At 37.8% G+C, this 14,355-nt stretch overlaps 1 protein-coding gene across 1 annotated transcript; it reads right to left on the bottom strand.

Moving 5' to 3' along the window:
• Positions 1 to 842: 842 nt before the first annotated feature.
• On the bottom strand, positions 843 to 14,355 carry LOC306869779 (sorting nexin-18-like). The gene is made up of 2 exons (XM_079416684.1): positions 12,552 to 14,355; positions 843 to 3,085 (listed from the first exon to the last, which is right to left on the bottom strand). The coding sequence occupies exons 1-2, from the start codon at positions 14,008 to 14,010 to the stop codon at positions 2,832 to 2,834; spliced, it is 1,713 nt and encodes a 570-aa protein (XP_079272810.1). The 5' UTR covers positions 14,011 to 14,355; the 3' UTR covers positions 843 to 2,831.

Below are 14,355 nucleotides of genomic sequence, written 5' to 3'. Positions count from 1 at the left end.
TTTGTGTGTTTCTCAAATAGGGTTAGATATAGTCCAGCATGAGCAATATAGAAAGCCATTTGCTAATTAGACATACACAGTGAACTGCTTTGACTGTAATGTTCTTCAATTATTAGGGAGGAATTTTGGGTTGTGGTGGCGGCATTCCTCAAGAGGGTGGAACTAAAATTGAGTTTAATACGTGAAAGAATCTCAGGACTCCAATTTAGTTATTACGCAAACTGAAAACTCACTCATCACTAGTATTAAAAACAAACTTATCATAGAGGTTCTAAAATCTTAACTATTTAAAAATAAATAAAATATATATTAATGTTCTAATAATTCTATATATATATATATATTTTCTATGGGGAACAGCTATTATGATGATTCATTAATTATTGTCTATTTATGTAACATTTTACATTAGATCGAATTTAAAGTGAATGTGGTATTTTTGAAATCTACTGATACCATATAGTGTGATAATTAACACCGCTCCATCAGCTCCTTTGGGAGGAACTTGTGTTCCTGCAGTTTCAAACATCTGGAATGCATTTCCTGTGAAGCCATTTAAAGCCAGCGTTTAGCATTCTGGCACCTACAGCGCTGCATGCCTTGTGCTGTGGCAAGTGTTCAATACGTGCATATATTGTGACACTAGATGTGCGCCCTGACTGGTGAGCACAACCCTAACGGCGTGGTCACATGCTAGCACAATTACACAGCAGATGTGGTCACACTGAGAAATCTGGGTGACATAGCCTAAACAGGAAAAGACCGAGATATTATTTAATCCAAACTGTTTCGGAGTTTGGACCAAATTACCAAAATAATGGCAGAAAAAGGTAAAATCACATGAAATGAACTAACTGGGGGACATTTATTGCATTTCTAAGCATCACACCATTGTGTTTGATAAGCTTGAATCACAGTATTGTAAAATAAAGCAAAGCAGGATGTTTCATACGTCTGGACTAGCTTGATACTGAGGTTTTGGATCAACGTGCCCTTTTTATCTTGGAAATCTCCAGTAAAGTGAGGACTTTGAGACAGGACTGTGCATGGCTGGCATTAGTAGGCTTGCTTGGCACACCTCCTGTAGACCCATCCCGCTGAAAGCGGAGCGCGCTTCAGTGTTTACAGCCAGTTCTGAGGAAAGCGGTTGTGCCTGGGCCAACTAGAAAAGCAGGCAGGTCTGGCAAACAGGCTGCGTTCCCACGGCTTGTCCTTGAAAAAGCATGTGTCACTATTCCCAGTGAACACTCCTCTCATCAACCGAAAAATCACTTGTAACTGACAGCAATCACTTTACATATTGTTACCGACTGATTCTCCAAACAGCATCAAATGAGTAGATGGTAAATAATGACCATTCATTTAGAATTGAGACTCAAATAAAGTGCCTAAATCCAATAGAGTTTGTAAAAATAATGTAGAAATATTGTAAAAATCTCATTCCTAATGAATGGTAAATGGGATATAAAGTGATCAGTGTAGAGAATGTTCTTTATTGCTGATGCAAATGAACAATCACAAGTGTCTGTTATTACCATCATCATCATGTACAAGGTGAAAATATGTTTCCAGCCAAACCTCATGATTGTGTTGACAAACATCTGCATCCATTTTCACATTTCATGCAGCAACACCAGTAAGAAGATGCATTTTTAAAAGCTTTCCTCCTTCCTTCAACACATCACTCATGTTTGCACTGAAACTGCGTCAATATTGGTCATATATACTGAATAAACCAGGGAAAGAGAAAAATGTGCTCTTTTAGGAAAACTGTTTGAAATGCCTATAGCTCAAAACACATACAATACAAAAATGTATTCAATGCAACGAGCAGTTAGGTGAGCAGTTTATTTGGAATCTTTAACAATTCAGGACATCTTGGTGTGGTTTATCTTGCACAATGAGAAGTAAAAACGTGCAGTAGAAAATAAACTGGATTCTCTGAGCACCTTGGGACCATTAGTTTTGAGTATTATGTCTGAAAAAATGGTGTCCAAAATGAACTCTTGTTATCCTGAGTGTGTTGTGCTTCCTGTTTACATCACATTTAAACAATTTTTTAGGTTCCTGCTCAGTTGTTTCCCAGTGACGGCAGGTGATCTGATGACGGTTACTGTTTTTTCTCTCAAATGCAAATTCTTATTTTGCACTGGAACCAAAATATCAAGGGGAGGGGAAGGGGAAATAAATCAGATGGGATACCAAACTAGGGCATTACGTCCAGCTACTCCCACGCTTATCTCCAAACACGAGCCAGCTACTCCTTTGTCTGCCATTTTAAGCAGGAGTGACATTTGTATAAGATAATAAAATCAAACCTCATAAAAACAAATCTCGGAATAAGAGTAATATATAGTTATTTTTAAGAAATTATAAAAACACCAACGAGACAAGATTGAAAGGCACAACAGTGAAGACAGCGGCTCTGTTGGGTCTGTAAACATCTGAGAACGGCTAAGGGGGTCTTGAGCATTTAAAAGGTGGCAGTGAGGAGCCACGCAAACTCCTCGAGTCATATCAATATCTCATTCATCCGTGTGAAGAACACCTTTAAAATATGACATTAGTAGCAGGATCGAAGACATTCGATGCTCTCTGTTCTCGTGTCTGTTTTCCTCGTTAGTTTCAGAGAGGAAAACACAGTCCAAACTCACATATACTCACCCCAAACAATCTTCAGTTCCTTATAATAAACGTTCATTACATGGGGATAGATTTCATAAATTTTAGACTCTTAGTTTGTCGTATATTGCTAGGGGCTGGCTAATTCTTGCCTGGCTGTCTGCCAGTAAAAGGTGAAGCTCTGTCAGTCCAATTCGAACAGGGTTCATTTAGGCATTGTCATACTTCTGCAGTGCTTCCTCCAGCTTGCCTGTGACCTTCTGGAAGAAGCTGATCTGCTGCTGTAGGTAATGTTGCATCTGGGACTTGAAGTCCCGTACTCGAGTCTGATGGAAGTGCTGGATCTCAGCCAGTGTGGCGAAAGAGATGATGTTGCAGCGTTCCCTGATCCCATCTGCCTGCTGGCCCTCCATCTTCCCTTCCTCTACATGCTTCTGGCTGTCCTTCACCTTCGTCAAAGCACCTGTGAAGACAGCGGAACCAGGATGAGATTAAATATTGACTCAGATTCAATCAAGAGGGAAGTTATAAATATATAAAAAGTTGATAAATGGCTCAAAAGGTTATACTCGTCTGTACTTTTGCATGAATGTGAAGAGATATTTATCAATTTACTATTTATCTCTGGCATGTTTGCTACACTTTAGACCAGGTGTTTTCATAGTTTGGGGAAGTATACTTATAAAGAACTTGACACTGTCCATTTCATTTCATGTCTTTGTTCTATTCTTTTTTTATTTGACCAATTTTGCTTGTTTTTTTCTTATTTTATTTTTTTAAATGATTGTTTACTTCAATAATTGCTTGGATATAGCCAACACGCTTCAAGCTAATACAAAAAAATTGATTTCACTACAGCTGGTGCCTTTGAATGTATATTTGAAATGAATGCTGGTTTAAAATCTGTTGTTCTAGATCTTTTGTCTACAATAGGAAGTAAAGCGAATGAGTAATGAGCAATGTGCCATCTGCGTCAAGCCCTGCCATTATTGCAAAAGAGTCTTGCAAGCTCTTCAAACATGGAAGTTATATGAAATGCAGTAAAATCACATGTTTGCCTATTTAGAAAGCAGCTTGACTGTGCCAGATTGGAGACATTTTTGCATTGTCATCAACAGACAGGGCTGCTTTTTTCTTAGTGGAAATTACTTAGCAAGGAAAAACACTCGCGAAAGTGCAGTCTAAAAATAAAAGGGAAAAAGAGAAGTGTTTATCACTAGCATATACAATATAATAATGTACTATAAGCCAGTCATTGTCGCAAATTAAACCCAGACAGGGTGAGAAGGTCACTCTGAGGGTGTTTATTTTACTATAATGACCAACTGACTGTACATTACCCCACGTACATGGCTACTCAGTAATTAAAAAATAAGTGTTCATGGAATATTGATTTGAGATTATTTTATTATGAGAAAGGAAAGAGCTTGCAGAGTGATACGAGAGATGTGAAACGAGCTTTACAAAATAATTAGCTAATTTCATTATACAAAAATGTTTGACTGCAGAATGCCACGATTAACCAATCACAATTGAGTTCACAGATAATACACATATAATAACTATTTATAGCAAAATGCTCAAAACAATTGCTTGTACTACGGTACTGATAAAACTTCCAACAAGATCAGTGAACGTCAAAGATGTCACTTTTACCAGCCTAGTTCACATTACAATGACGGAAAATGAGAATGAACTAGTTAGTGCCACACTTGTTACTTGACATAATTGAGTTACTTGACATAATAACAGTCATAGTCATCAAACAGGATCTTCCACCTTACAAGGAAAGAGAAGTGCATCTAACTGGAAGGAAGAACCGTTACTGGTTCTTTGAGTGTAGAAATGCTGGTGAGCATTTAATAACTGTATATTGGTGAAATATCAGATGTTAAGTAAACACTCCGTGTACACTACAGGGGTCAGTAGGATAGTAAAAAAAACTACTTTTATTCAGCAAGGATGAATAAAACTGATCACAAAATGATTTATGAAAGATTGTGTGATCATTAGAGACTAAAGACTGGAGAAATGGTAGCTGAAATTTCAGCTTTGCCATCACTGAAATTAATTACACTTCAAAATATATTCAACTAGATAATAATTTTAAATTGTACAAATATTTCACAATATTACTGTTTTACGATCAAAAAATATTGGTAAAGGATAGAGACTTCTTTCAAAGCATGAAAAAAATCTTAGCAACCCCAAACGTTTGAAAGGTAGTGTGTATTATGTTTGTCTTTGGGAATGAAGAAATCCTGCACCCCTCACTCAAGACTTAAGACTATTTTACTTGAGAAAGTGGCTTTGTGGTATAGATAAGAAGGCTGATACATTTCCCAACTTCAACAGTAACACACCTTCTCTGAAGCAAGTTTATTAATAAAAAACTACAAAAGACAAAAACTACAATTGAAGATAACAAAAATAAAAATAGAGAGTTTACCAAAAAAAAAAAAAAAAAAAAAAGGTCCCACTTTATATTAGGTGGCCTTAACTACTATGTACTTACATTTCAATTAATCATTTGGTACAATGCACATGTACATGCGTGTTTTTACATTGTACTTATATTTTTTAAAATACCTATATGTAATTACATCTGTAATTAATTTCTGTAATTACATTTATATTTACACGGTTGACCAATCCCTTACACCGTAACCCACCCTTAAACCTACCCATACACCTACCCATACCACCAAACCTGTCCCTAACCTTACCTGTATCCCACCTCAATAGCAGCAAATGTGTTTTGCAATGCAATATGACCACAATAAGTACATTGTACTTATTTTTTGATGTAAGTACATAGTAGTTAAGGCCACCTAATATAAAATGGGACCAAAAAAAAAATTAAAGGAAGCTATAAAAAGTGCGAACTGTGACTTCTTAGCAAGGGACGGTCTAATCCAGTCGATGCAGCTGAATCATAAATGCTCAAAGTGACTTCCCTCCTCAGTGAGGAGAAACATGCAAGACATTCTCAAACGTCCCGTCCCCCCCAAACTCCACACATTCTGCCTTCTGGCCAAAGAAGCCTTCAGGGTAACCCAGATTGCTGGAAACACACACTTGCTGGAAACAAAACACACACTTTTTTGTGAAAAGTGGGGACATCCCATATGCGTAATGGTTTTTATATTGTACAAACTGTATGTGCTGTTGCCCTACACCTAAACTTAGCCCTCACAGGAGACTGTGCATTTCTACTTTCCCCCCAAAAAAATCACTCTGTATGATTTATAAGCGTTTTGAAAAGTGGGGACATGGGGCAATGTCCTCATAAGTCACCTTCACCTTGTAATACCCATGTCATATCTGTGTCATTATACAAATTTATGTCCTCATTTGTCACAAAAACGCGCACACACACGCATAGACTCTCATTACAGTTCAAAAGAGCACACAAGAGAAAGACAAGTGCATTTAAAGGAAGACAAGATGCAGGTCAAAGATGAAAGACAGTAATAGAGTAAAAACTATTTTAAATGTAGAGTGTCAAAATCGCTTTACTAATTATGTTTCATTTTAAGGAACTGAATGCATTTATTTTTTCACCATCTTCTGACATCATGAGACCATCTCTTTCCTTGAGACTGGAAACACTAGTCTACACTAGTCTACTGGAAACACTAGTCTCTTGCAGGCATTATTTACACTGGACTGCCCCTTGTGACATTTTCTGACATACAGTAAAGTTTTTTTAGACGTGAAACGGAAGCAGAAACAGATCTTTTCTTCCTTATTGTGATGTACATCAGAATAAAAGGGCTCATCGAAAAAGGAACAAAATGTAGGGCTGGGAATTTTTTCTTATCATTAGTTGTTTTAATGGGGATTTTAAGATGTGGCTGCTGCACTCAAAAATGAATGCAAGCTTGCAGTCATTTGTATTGGAGCGGGGTTTAAATTAACTAAATGATGGAAAGATCTGGCATTTGTTACCAGAGAGAAGTTTCACTAGAAAGTTGAGTTTAAAGACATCTTGATTAAACATTACAAGCTCAAAACATTTTTTGAAAATGAAAAATATGCATGGATAATTTGTTCACAATAAGAGTAATAGCATGCATTTACAAATTAGGGCGAATTTTCATTTCTTTAATAGTTTTATAGACTTGACTTTAGTTAGAGTTCAAAAAACGAGGCTAAGTCCGTAAACTAAAAAATGATGCCACTTATTTGAAAATGTAACAATATAACAGTTTAAATTTAATAAACATGTCACTTTACAAATTATAAGCAAGTAATCAGACTTCAAAAAGTAGGGCCCTACAATTTCCACGATGCAGAAAAAGCGAACTGAATCGTGGAATGGAATTTACTGTATAACACAGAATGTCATGGAATTTGCCAAATTTTGGATGAATAAATCTAAAGTAGGTTAGTACACTTCAATCAAAACGTGATAATGGACTAGTATCTACTACTACTACTACTACTATTATTAAAACATTATTTTTAAGGAATATTTACCAGAAAAAAAATATATTTACTAGAATTTATTTCCCAGAAAAATGTAACCGTATTTCTGAAAAAATTATTATTATTTTTTTTTTTTAAACAGTTATTTAGAGATGCTTTTGATTATTAAACTTTAATGAAGCCATTAAAATGGAATCCAGAAAATTAATGGAAATCACAATTTGACAAATATAAAACTAAGTTTGAGTGAAAATAATAATAATTAATAGGCCTTAAAGTTTGTTAAACATTTAATAAATTGCTGTTAAATTGTGTAAGTTTCATAATTTCATGATTTTTTTTTTATTAATAAAATGTTATTTAACCATTAAAACTGAGTCTAGAAAAATTTAAATGGAAAAAGACAGAATCCAGAAAAAATTAAATGGAATTTGTAAAAAAATAAAGCGGATTTCATAGGGCCTTAAGAAAGCCATGAAACTCTATCACACAAACAACATAGCATCCCGAGACCATGTCCAGAGCTGGAGTGGAGACCACTTATCTGACAATTTACAGATTATACAAACACCTCAGTTAATAATAGTACATGCTAAAAATAGGATACAGATCTAAATCAAATACATTTTGCATTATTCAAACCACAAAACATGTTCTCTCAATTAAGGCTTTAGTTAAACTACATTTACTGCTAACAATCATATAAAATATCTTTTAGGAGGAATATCAAACATAAGAGCTACTACAAGGCTGCAATGCAAACCAGTTGTATGGAAATGGTCTGAGAAAAAAGGGTGGGGGCACAATACTGGGCCACAATAAAGCCTGCTGCTGCAGAACCTCTTCAAGCATTACGTAATATGTGCTATTACACAACACAGTCCTGCCATTGAACTGCGACCAGAGAACAAGTCCCATAATTATTCCCCGACCATATTACCAAGACATGGATCATGACATTTGACACGGGAATTTGGTTGAATGATGACACAGGTGGCCGATTATATATTCCAGCCTTACAAACAAAGAAATTATTTGGCTTTTCAAACAAATGAGAAGGCAAATGCAGATCATTGGCAAAAGTGAGTGAGAGCAATTCCAATTTGCTTTGGAATTCATGGGCATTAGGATAATACAAAAGTCATCAGCTGTGAATTGGAAGATATTTGCAAGAATAGAGACCAATGAATTTTATCTTTCAGCCCATTTGGCTGCTGTCTCTTCTTTGGTGGCTGAATCTCATGACTCCAATCATCATTTTCCTGATAAAAACTGCAGTGACAGTGAAGGCTTAAAGTAGCAATTACGTACTTCCCTTTATGGTTGATGGATTAACGTGGTCCTTCACCACAACATTAATATTTCGTCATCAGTTACTCACACTCATGTCATTCCCAAACCTGCATTATTTTCCTCCTTCAGCAAAACACAAAAGAAAATACTAAGCAGAATATTCCAGCTGCTCTTTGTCATACAAAGAGACAAAATCAATACTTTTATTCAGCATAGATGAATTAAACTGATCAAAAGTGACCATGCAGACTTTTGACATTGCTACAAAAAATACTAGTGTCAAATATTTTTTAACTTTCTATTCAAAGAATCCTGATTTTTTTTTTTTTTATAGTTTTTACCAAAATATTACATACTGCTTGTAATAATAAATATTTCACCAAACCAGCATATTGATGGATGCTGAAAATTTAGCTTTGCCATCACATTAAATTACATTTATTTAAATTAGAATATTTCACAAAATTACTGTTTTTACTGTGATTAAAAAAAAATTTATTGGTCTTGGTGGACTAGATCTGCTAATGGTCAGATCATAAAATTAAAAGGAAACATATAGCTGCTGCTAGAGAGAGTAAGATCCCTGTGGCAGATCTAGGCAGGTGGTGCTGGGGAGGCGGTGGGCTAAGATGAGGACCCCTCACATCAAATGTTCAAATGTATAAATGTTAGCCCACCCCTCCCCAGCACCAGAAGACTTCAGACTTCAGAAGACTTGGAAGATAGCACACTATAGAAAATCTTGTGTGTCATGAAAAAGAGAAAAAGGCGACAAAGCAAATTACACTGAAAGAGAGTCTTTTCAGACTTAACCTCAAAAGATAACGTTAGCTGAGCACTGGAAATGTGTCAAACAGCAACAGGTTTTTAGCTGGCCTTGCTGTGTGTGGTTGAGGGTCTATGCACAATGCTAACTTCCCCAGCTATAATAACCACATCACATCACAGTCATTATTTCCTCTCATTGTCAAAAGAACCACATTCTTCAATGCACATCACAGAGAAGCAATAGAAAAAAAGGATCCCATACCAACGTCAATATGTTCACTAATGGCTCTCTACCTTCAATTCCATTGCTAATGGAGGCTCTATAGTGAAACAAATCAATACATGCTGTGCTCATGTGTATTTTATATAAAAAAGCCCTATCATTTATCCCTGTGGACATTATGACTGTCTTGAAATTTGATAATCTCACCAAAAAAAACAAAACAAACAGCAAAGCATTTTATTGGTTTACACAGGTAGAAGCCAATCAGAAGCTTTCATCTGTTGTGTACTGAGGTGTGTTGTGGTTTAGTTGGTTGTAGACTATTTCTGAGGTGCACTTGTTTTATGGCATTGATTTTCCTATCGCCATGAGATTTATTAAAAGGGTGACAACATTTGAGTGGGTAAACAGATGGCAAATGTAAGATGAAACTGCAACAAATACAGCTATACAACCAGAATTAAAAGCCAAAATGATCATTTTTACTTCTGAAAGATAGATAACTGAACGTCTATTAGGGAGATGAGGTAGGAAGTGGTTATTATGGCCCCCCCCACACCCCTCAAGGGATTTGCTTGATTGGGGTTTTGTTTTTCATTGGACATTCTAGTCAGAGCAAAGACTTGATGTCAGTATTTCCTCTGTCACAGGAGGTGATGGAAAGTGGACAGGTTTGCTCATAGTTTTCTACGGACTCATTCAAAGCCTAGAATGGATGATTGTTTCTTAAAAACACGTAGATGTTTGCTCAAGTTAACCGTGAAATTGTGAGTGAAACAACAGACACAATGGAGAAAAGATGTAATCTAATAGCATTTATCTATAATAAGGCTATTTCTTCCATTCTAACATTATATGGTGACAATTGGGGGGGGGGATTGATTCTCCGATGCATCGCGATTCTCTCTTCAATGATTCTGAGCTTGAAAAAGTACTACTTTTAAGTTACATCAAGCTACTTAAAAAGTAGCCTGCTTATATAATATAAAATAAAGTAAATAAATTACAAAATAAATTTGATTTAAAATTTAAATGAAAATATAGACGACGGCGGCATTGAAGCTCTTTTATTTGCCATCAAACAGTTGACCACTGTCGTGTGTGTATCCTGTCGCAAAATGCGCGAAAAGTCCTACACGACGGTAATAGTTTGATTAAGGTGTTTACATGTCTGGACTGCACTGCGATAATGCGATTACAATAGGAATACTCCACGTCTTAATTCGATTTGTTTACTTCGATTATGACTTTAGCCGGATTAAGGTAATCAAAAATCTGTTTACAAGGTAGATGCTTAATCAGAGTATTGTCTTAATCATATTAAAATCGGAGTATTGATGTCCATGTAAACGTAGTCAATGATAATCGTAAGTGAATTGAATCATGAAAACAAGATTCACACCCTTACTTTTAAGATGGCAGTACTGACCACAGAGATTCCAACTATAAACAAAAAGCATAGAAACTGCAATTTTGGTTAAGATGAAAAATTGTAAAGATGTATTTGCACTGCAGAAGAATTAATTGGGGAAAAAATGTAGATCAGGAATCGTTTTGGAATCGGATCGTGACTCTCAGAATGGGATCAGATCATGAAGTGCCTGAAGATTCCCACCCCTAGTGACAATCAGAATTTGCTAACATAGGCTACACTAGGCCTACACCTTTTGGAAAATGCTCATGTATGGCATATGGGCTTCATCAAGCTACAGGTGACCTCAGTGCTAGACAGTCAGCTGGATCTGACACAGACTGAGGCCTCTCTGCTGGAAGTACAACACAGCATTTCAATTTTTCCAAAGCATTATGGAGTCACAATAGAGTGATGGTGTCTACAGCACCAGTCTGTACCTCATTAAACATCTGGTTCACACATTTAACTCATAAAAATAAATATAGCTAAATTTAGGCCACTGTTTTTAAAGCAACAAGATCAAAACATTCCCGTAAGGAGATGGCACACAAATGAATGCATGCTACCCTGTAGCTCTTAGATATCTCTGTGGGCTTTGACAAAAGCACACTATTTGTTCATGTCGTGGTTTCAAGTTGCCACAAAATTGTGGACTGTAGAAACAGCATGTACAATTCAAAGTTTCCTATAATTCAAGTCAGCCTCTTTAAACCCCCCCCCCCCCCCCCCAACATACAAGACAATCAGTATATAAATGCTATGTTATAAAATATTTTAATATCTTTGCTGAAAAAGGTATTGAAGAAAAGTCTTACTGACCCCAAAACTTTTGAATGGTAGTGTATATATGTATTTTTTCCCCTTTATATATTATTTTTTAGTGCGTTAATAATAAAGTCTTGCCTCTGGGCTCATAAGCTTGTGACAATAAATGTTTCTTATGATAGATGTGGATTTTTGTTTGGCCATTTCATTGTGTTACACATCATAACTACCGCATGATGTAACTGCAGTGAAACTGAGAGAAGACAATAAAACACACTTTACAATCACTCCTGTTTAAAATGAACATTGTCTTGATTAAAAAATGTATGTGATATCATGCATTTTATGAGAGCTACATTACAAGCTAGTGGTTCCATCTTAAAAATGACTGAGTCAAAAAAGGAAGTCGATCTAAATAATGATCTCAGACTGTAGGAACTCTGCAAATGTTAATGTAAGCATCATAAATATTCAAGCAGTTAATCAACCAGCTGAAGGTGTGACCGTTACACTTCCTGCACCCTCAGATGGCCTTATTTGTATTCAGGAGCATCATGATTTCAGATTTTAAAAAATGAAGCATTCATTTACGCTTTTGATCTGAAATAAAATGACTCTCGTTTTGTAATATGATCAAGGACATTATCAGCTGTTAAGTGTCAGAAATGTGTCACAATAATATCCATGCTCAAATCAATGCCATTCACAAATGATTGCATGTGTACTGAAACTCCCCTGTCAACCTTCCTTGAACAATGCAGTACGTCAATAGTTTCAGTCTTTGTCATTGTATGTGGCTGATTTACCAGCCACAGGAAAAGCACACAAAGCACGTCAGCAAAAGCTCACCCCATGTGACTCAGCAGTCAGACGAAACCAGGATGGCCAGTGAACTCATCAGTGGCACTTCAATTCAATTCAAACAATTCTGAGAGCAGGTGACCCTGTTTTCTATCATACCCACTGATCTCAGGCTAAACACAGTTTCATGCATATTTATTTTATGATAATACAATTAAATAAGCGAATGCATACCTTTCTGTACATGGATGATATCAGGGTAGTTGGTAAGGTGTCCTTGGTACAGGGCTAACAAATCCATTAATGGGTCCACATCTTGTTTAGGCTGCTCCACAAAGTAGTCTCCAATAGCTTCATAGGCTTCCCCTGTGTACGCAATTGCTTGGTTCAAACCGACCGAGTACGACTGCTGGTCTATCTCGAACGCTTGGCTTAGATATTTAAAAGACAGTCCCACTTTCTGATACTCTTTCTTAAACCCAGCTATCTGCTTCCTCGCGAACTCGTTGAGAGTGGCATTGACTTGGATTGCGCTGTCATCCATTTTCTTGGTGAAGGCCTTGAATCCGTCAATCCTGGTTTCGACGTCTTGCAGGTCAAGAGGGGCTGCTGGAGTGCTGATGGTGAGGAAGAAGTTGGCACCAACCATCTCGTCCTTCTCGGCTTTCCTCTTCCCCTGCTTCCAAGATTTTTCATCTGTGCTGGAGCAGGTGAGGAAGTGCTGGAAAACATCACACCGGGCTAGTACAGGGTGGCTGGTCATATGGTTCATCCACCATATCAACCCTCTTCTCCTTTTCGAAATGAAGTCTTCTTCGAAGCGGCCAGTGGCTTGTTTTTCAGGGATGTGCGGCACTGAAATGACAGGAAACTTCTCCACCAATCTGGCGTAGAGCCAATCGAAATGCTTATATCTTCTGTTGACCTGGCTCTGCGTGTGGGTGGCCGTCAGCTTGTAGGAAATATAACTCTTCATGCCTTTGAATTTGGTCTGCTTGGTGGGGTCATCAATAGTGCAAGTGAAAGGGTACGGGTTCTCCTGCCACTCCGGACCATACTGACCCATCACAACGCAGATTTTATCCCCATCCTTCACAAAGCCAGACGCTTCCCCAAGCACAAAAGCCTCACCGCCTGACTTCACGAAAGTGGAGAACCTGTTCAGATTTCTGCTGACCGTTGCTGAACTTTTGGCTTGCTGTGCACCTCTAGGCATGGAAGAGGTGGATATGCTGTAGCCAGAGGATCCGTTTCCTTCATAATTCCTAAATCCTCCACCAACAACCCCTGGTTCATCAGCTACAGATGAGTGATCGTCCCAGTCATCATCCCAGTCGTCATCACTGGCTGGAGTCCCTGGATGATGTTGTTGTTGTTGCTGCTCAGGGTAGGCTATGAAGCTGGATGCTGGTGCATTGCTGTAGCTCTCTTGAGTCTGATTTTTGAAGTCAAAACCACCAGTGGGAATGTTGGCACATCGCGAGTTGTTGTTAAAAGACGAGACGGTGTCATTCCTCAATATCTCGACGTAGGACGCAGGCAAGAGCCCTTTCTCCCCTCTGCTGTTCGCCCCCTCCAGCCAGCCCTCAATGTCCTGCTCGCTGTACAGAGTTACGATCTCGTGCTCTTTCACCGATATCTCTCCTGGATTCTCTGAATTAAAGTCATACAGTGCTCTCGCTCGCAAAGCCATATTTCCAAGCTGCGATTAATTTAAAAGCGTATAAGTTTAGCGTATCAGCAAGCTAACTCCAAACCAAACTCACTCACTCGCTCGCTCCCTGACCTGCAATACTGACAACAACTTGCGCGTCTGCTGCGGGAACCGTACACCCACTATCTCCAGCGTCCTCTTCACACTGGTCATACGACAACCTGACAATCAATCAGCTGTCGCGCTTAAAAACCTCAGAGCATGAGCAGAAGTCATTTCTTCATCTGTGGAGTTTACCGTCCAGAGCCCCGTTGCTGTGCTGCTGTGCGCCTGTCCCACACCGACCGCAGTGTGCACTCACTCAGCGCCGAGCACAAGCAGTGC

The sequence above is a fragment of the Barbus barbus genome (genome assembly GCF_936440315.1).
Source record: "Barbus barbus genome assembly, chromosome: 5".
In the NCBI taxonomy this organism is placed as follows: Eukaryota; Metazoa; Chordata; class Actinopteri; order Cypriniformes; family Cyprinidae; genus Barbus; species Barbus barbus.
The sequence above is the reverse complement of the archived record's forward strand: the minus strand, read 5'-3'. Positions and strand labels throughout refer to the sequence as shown.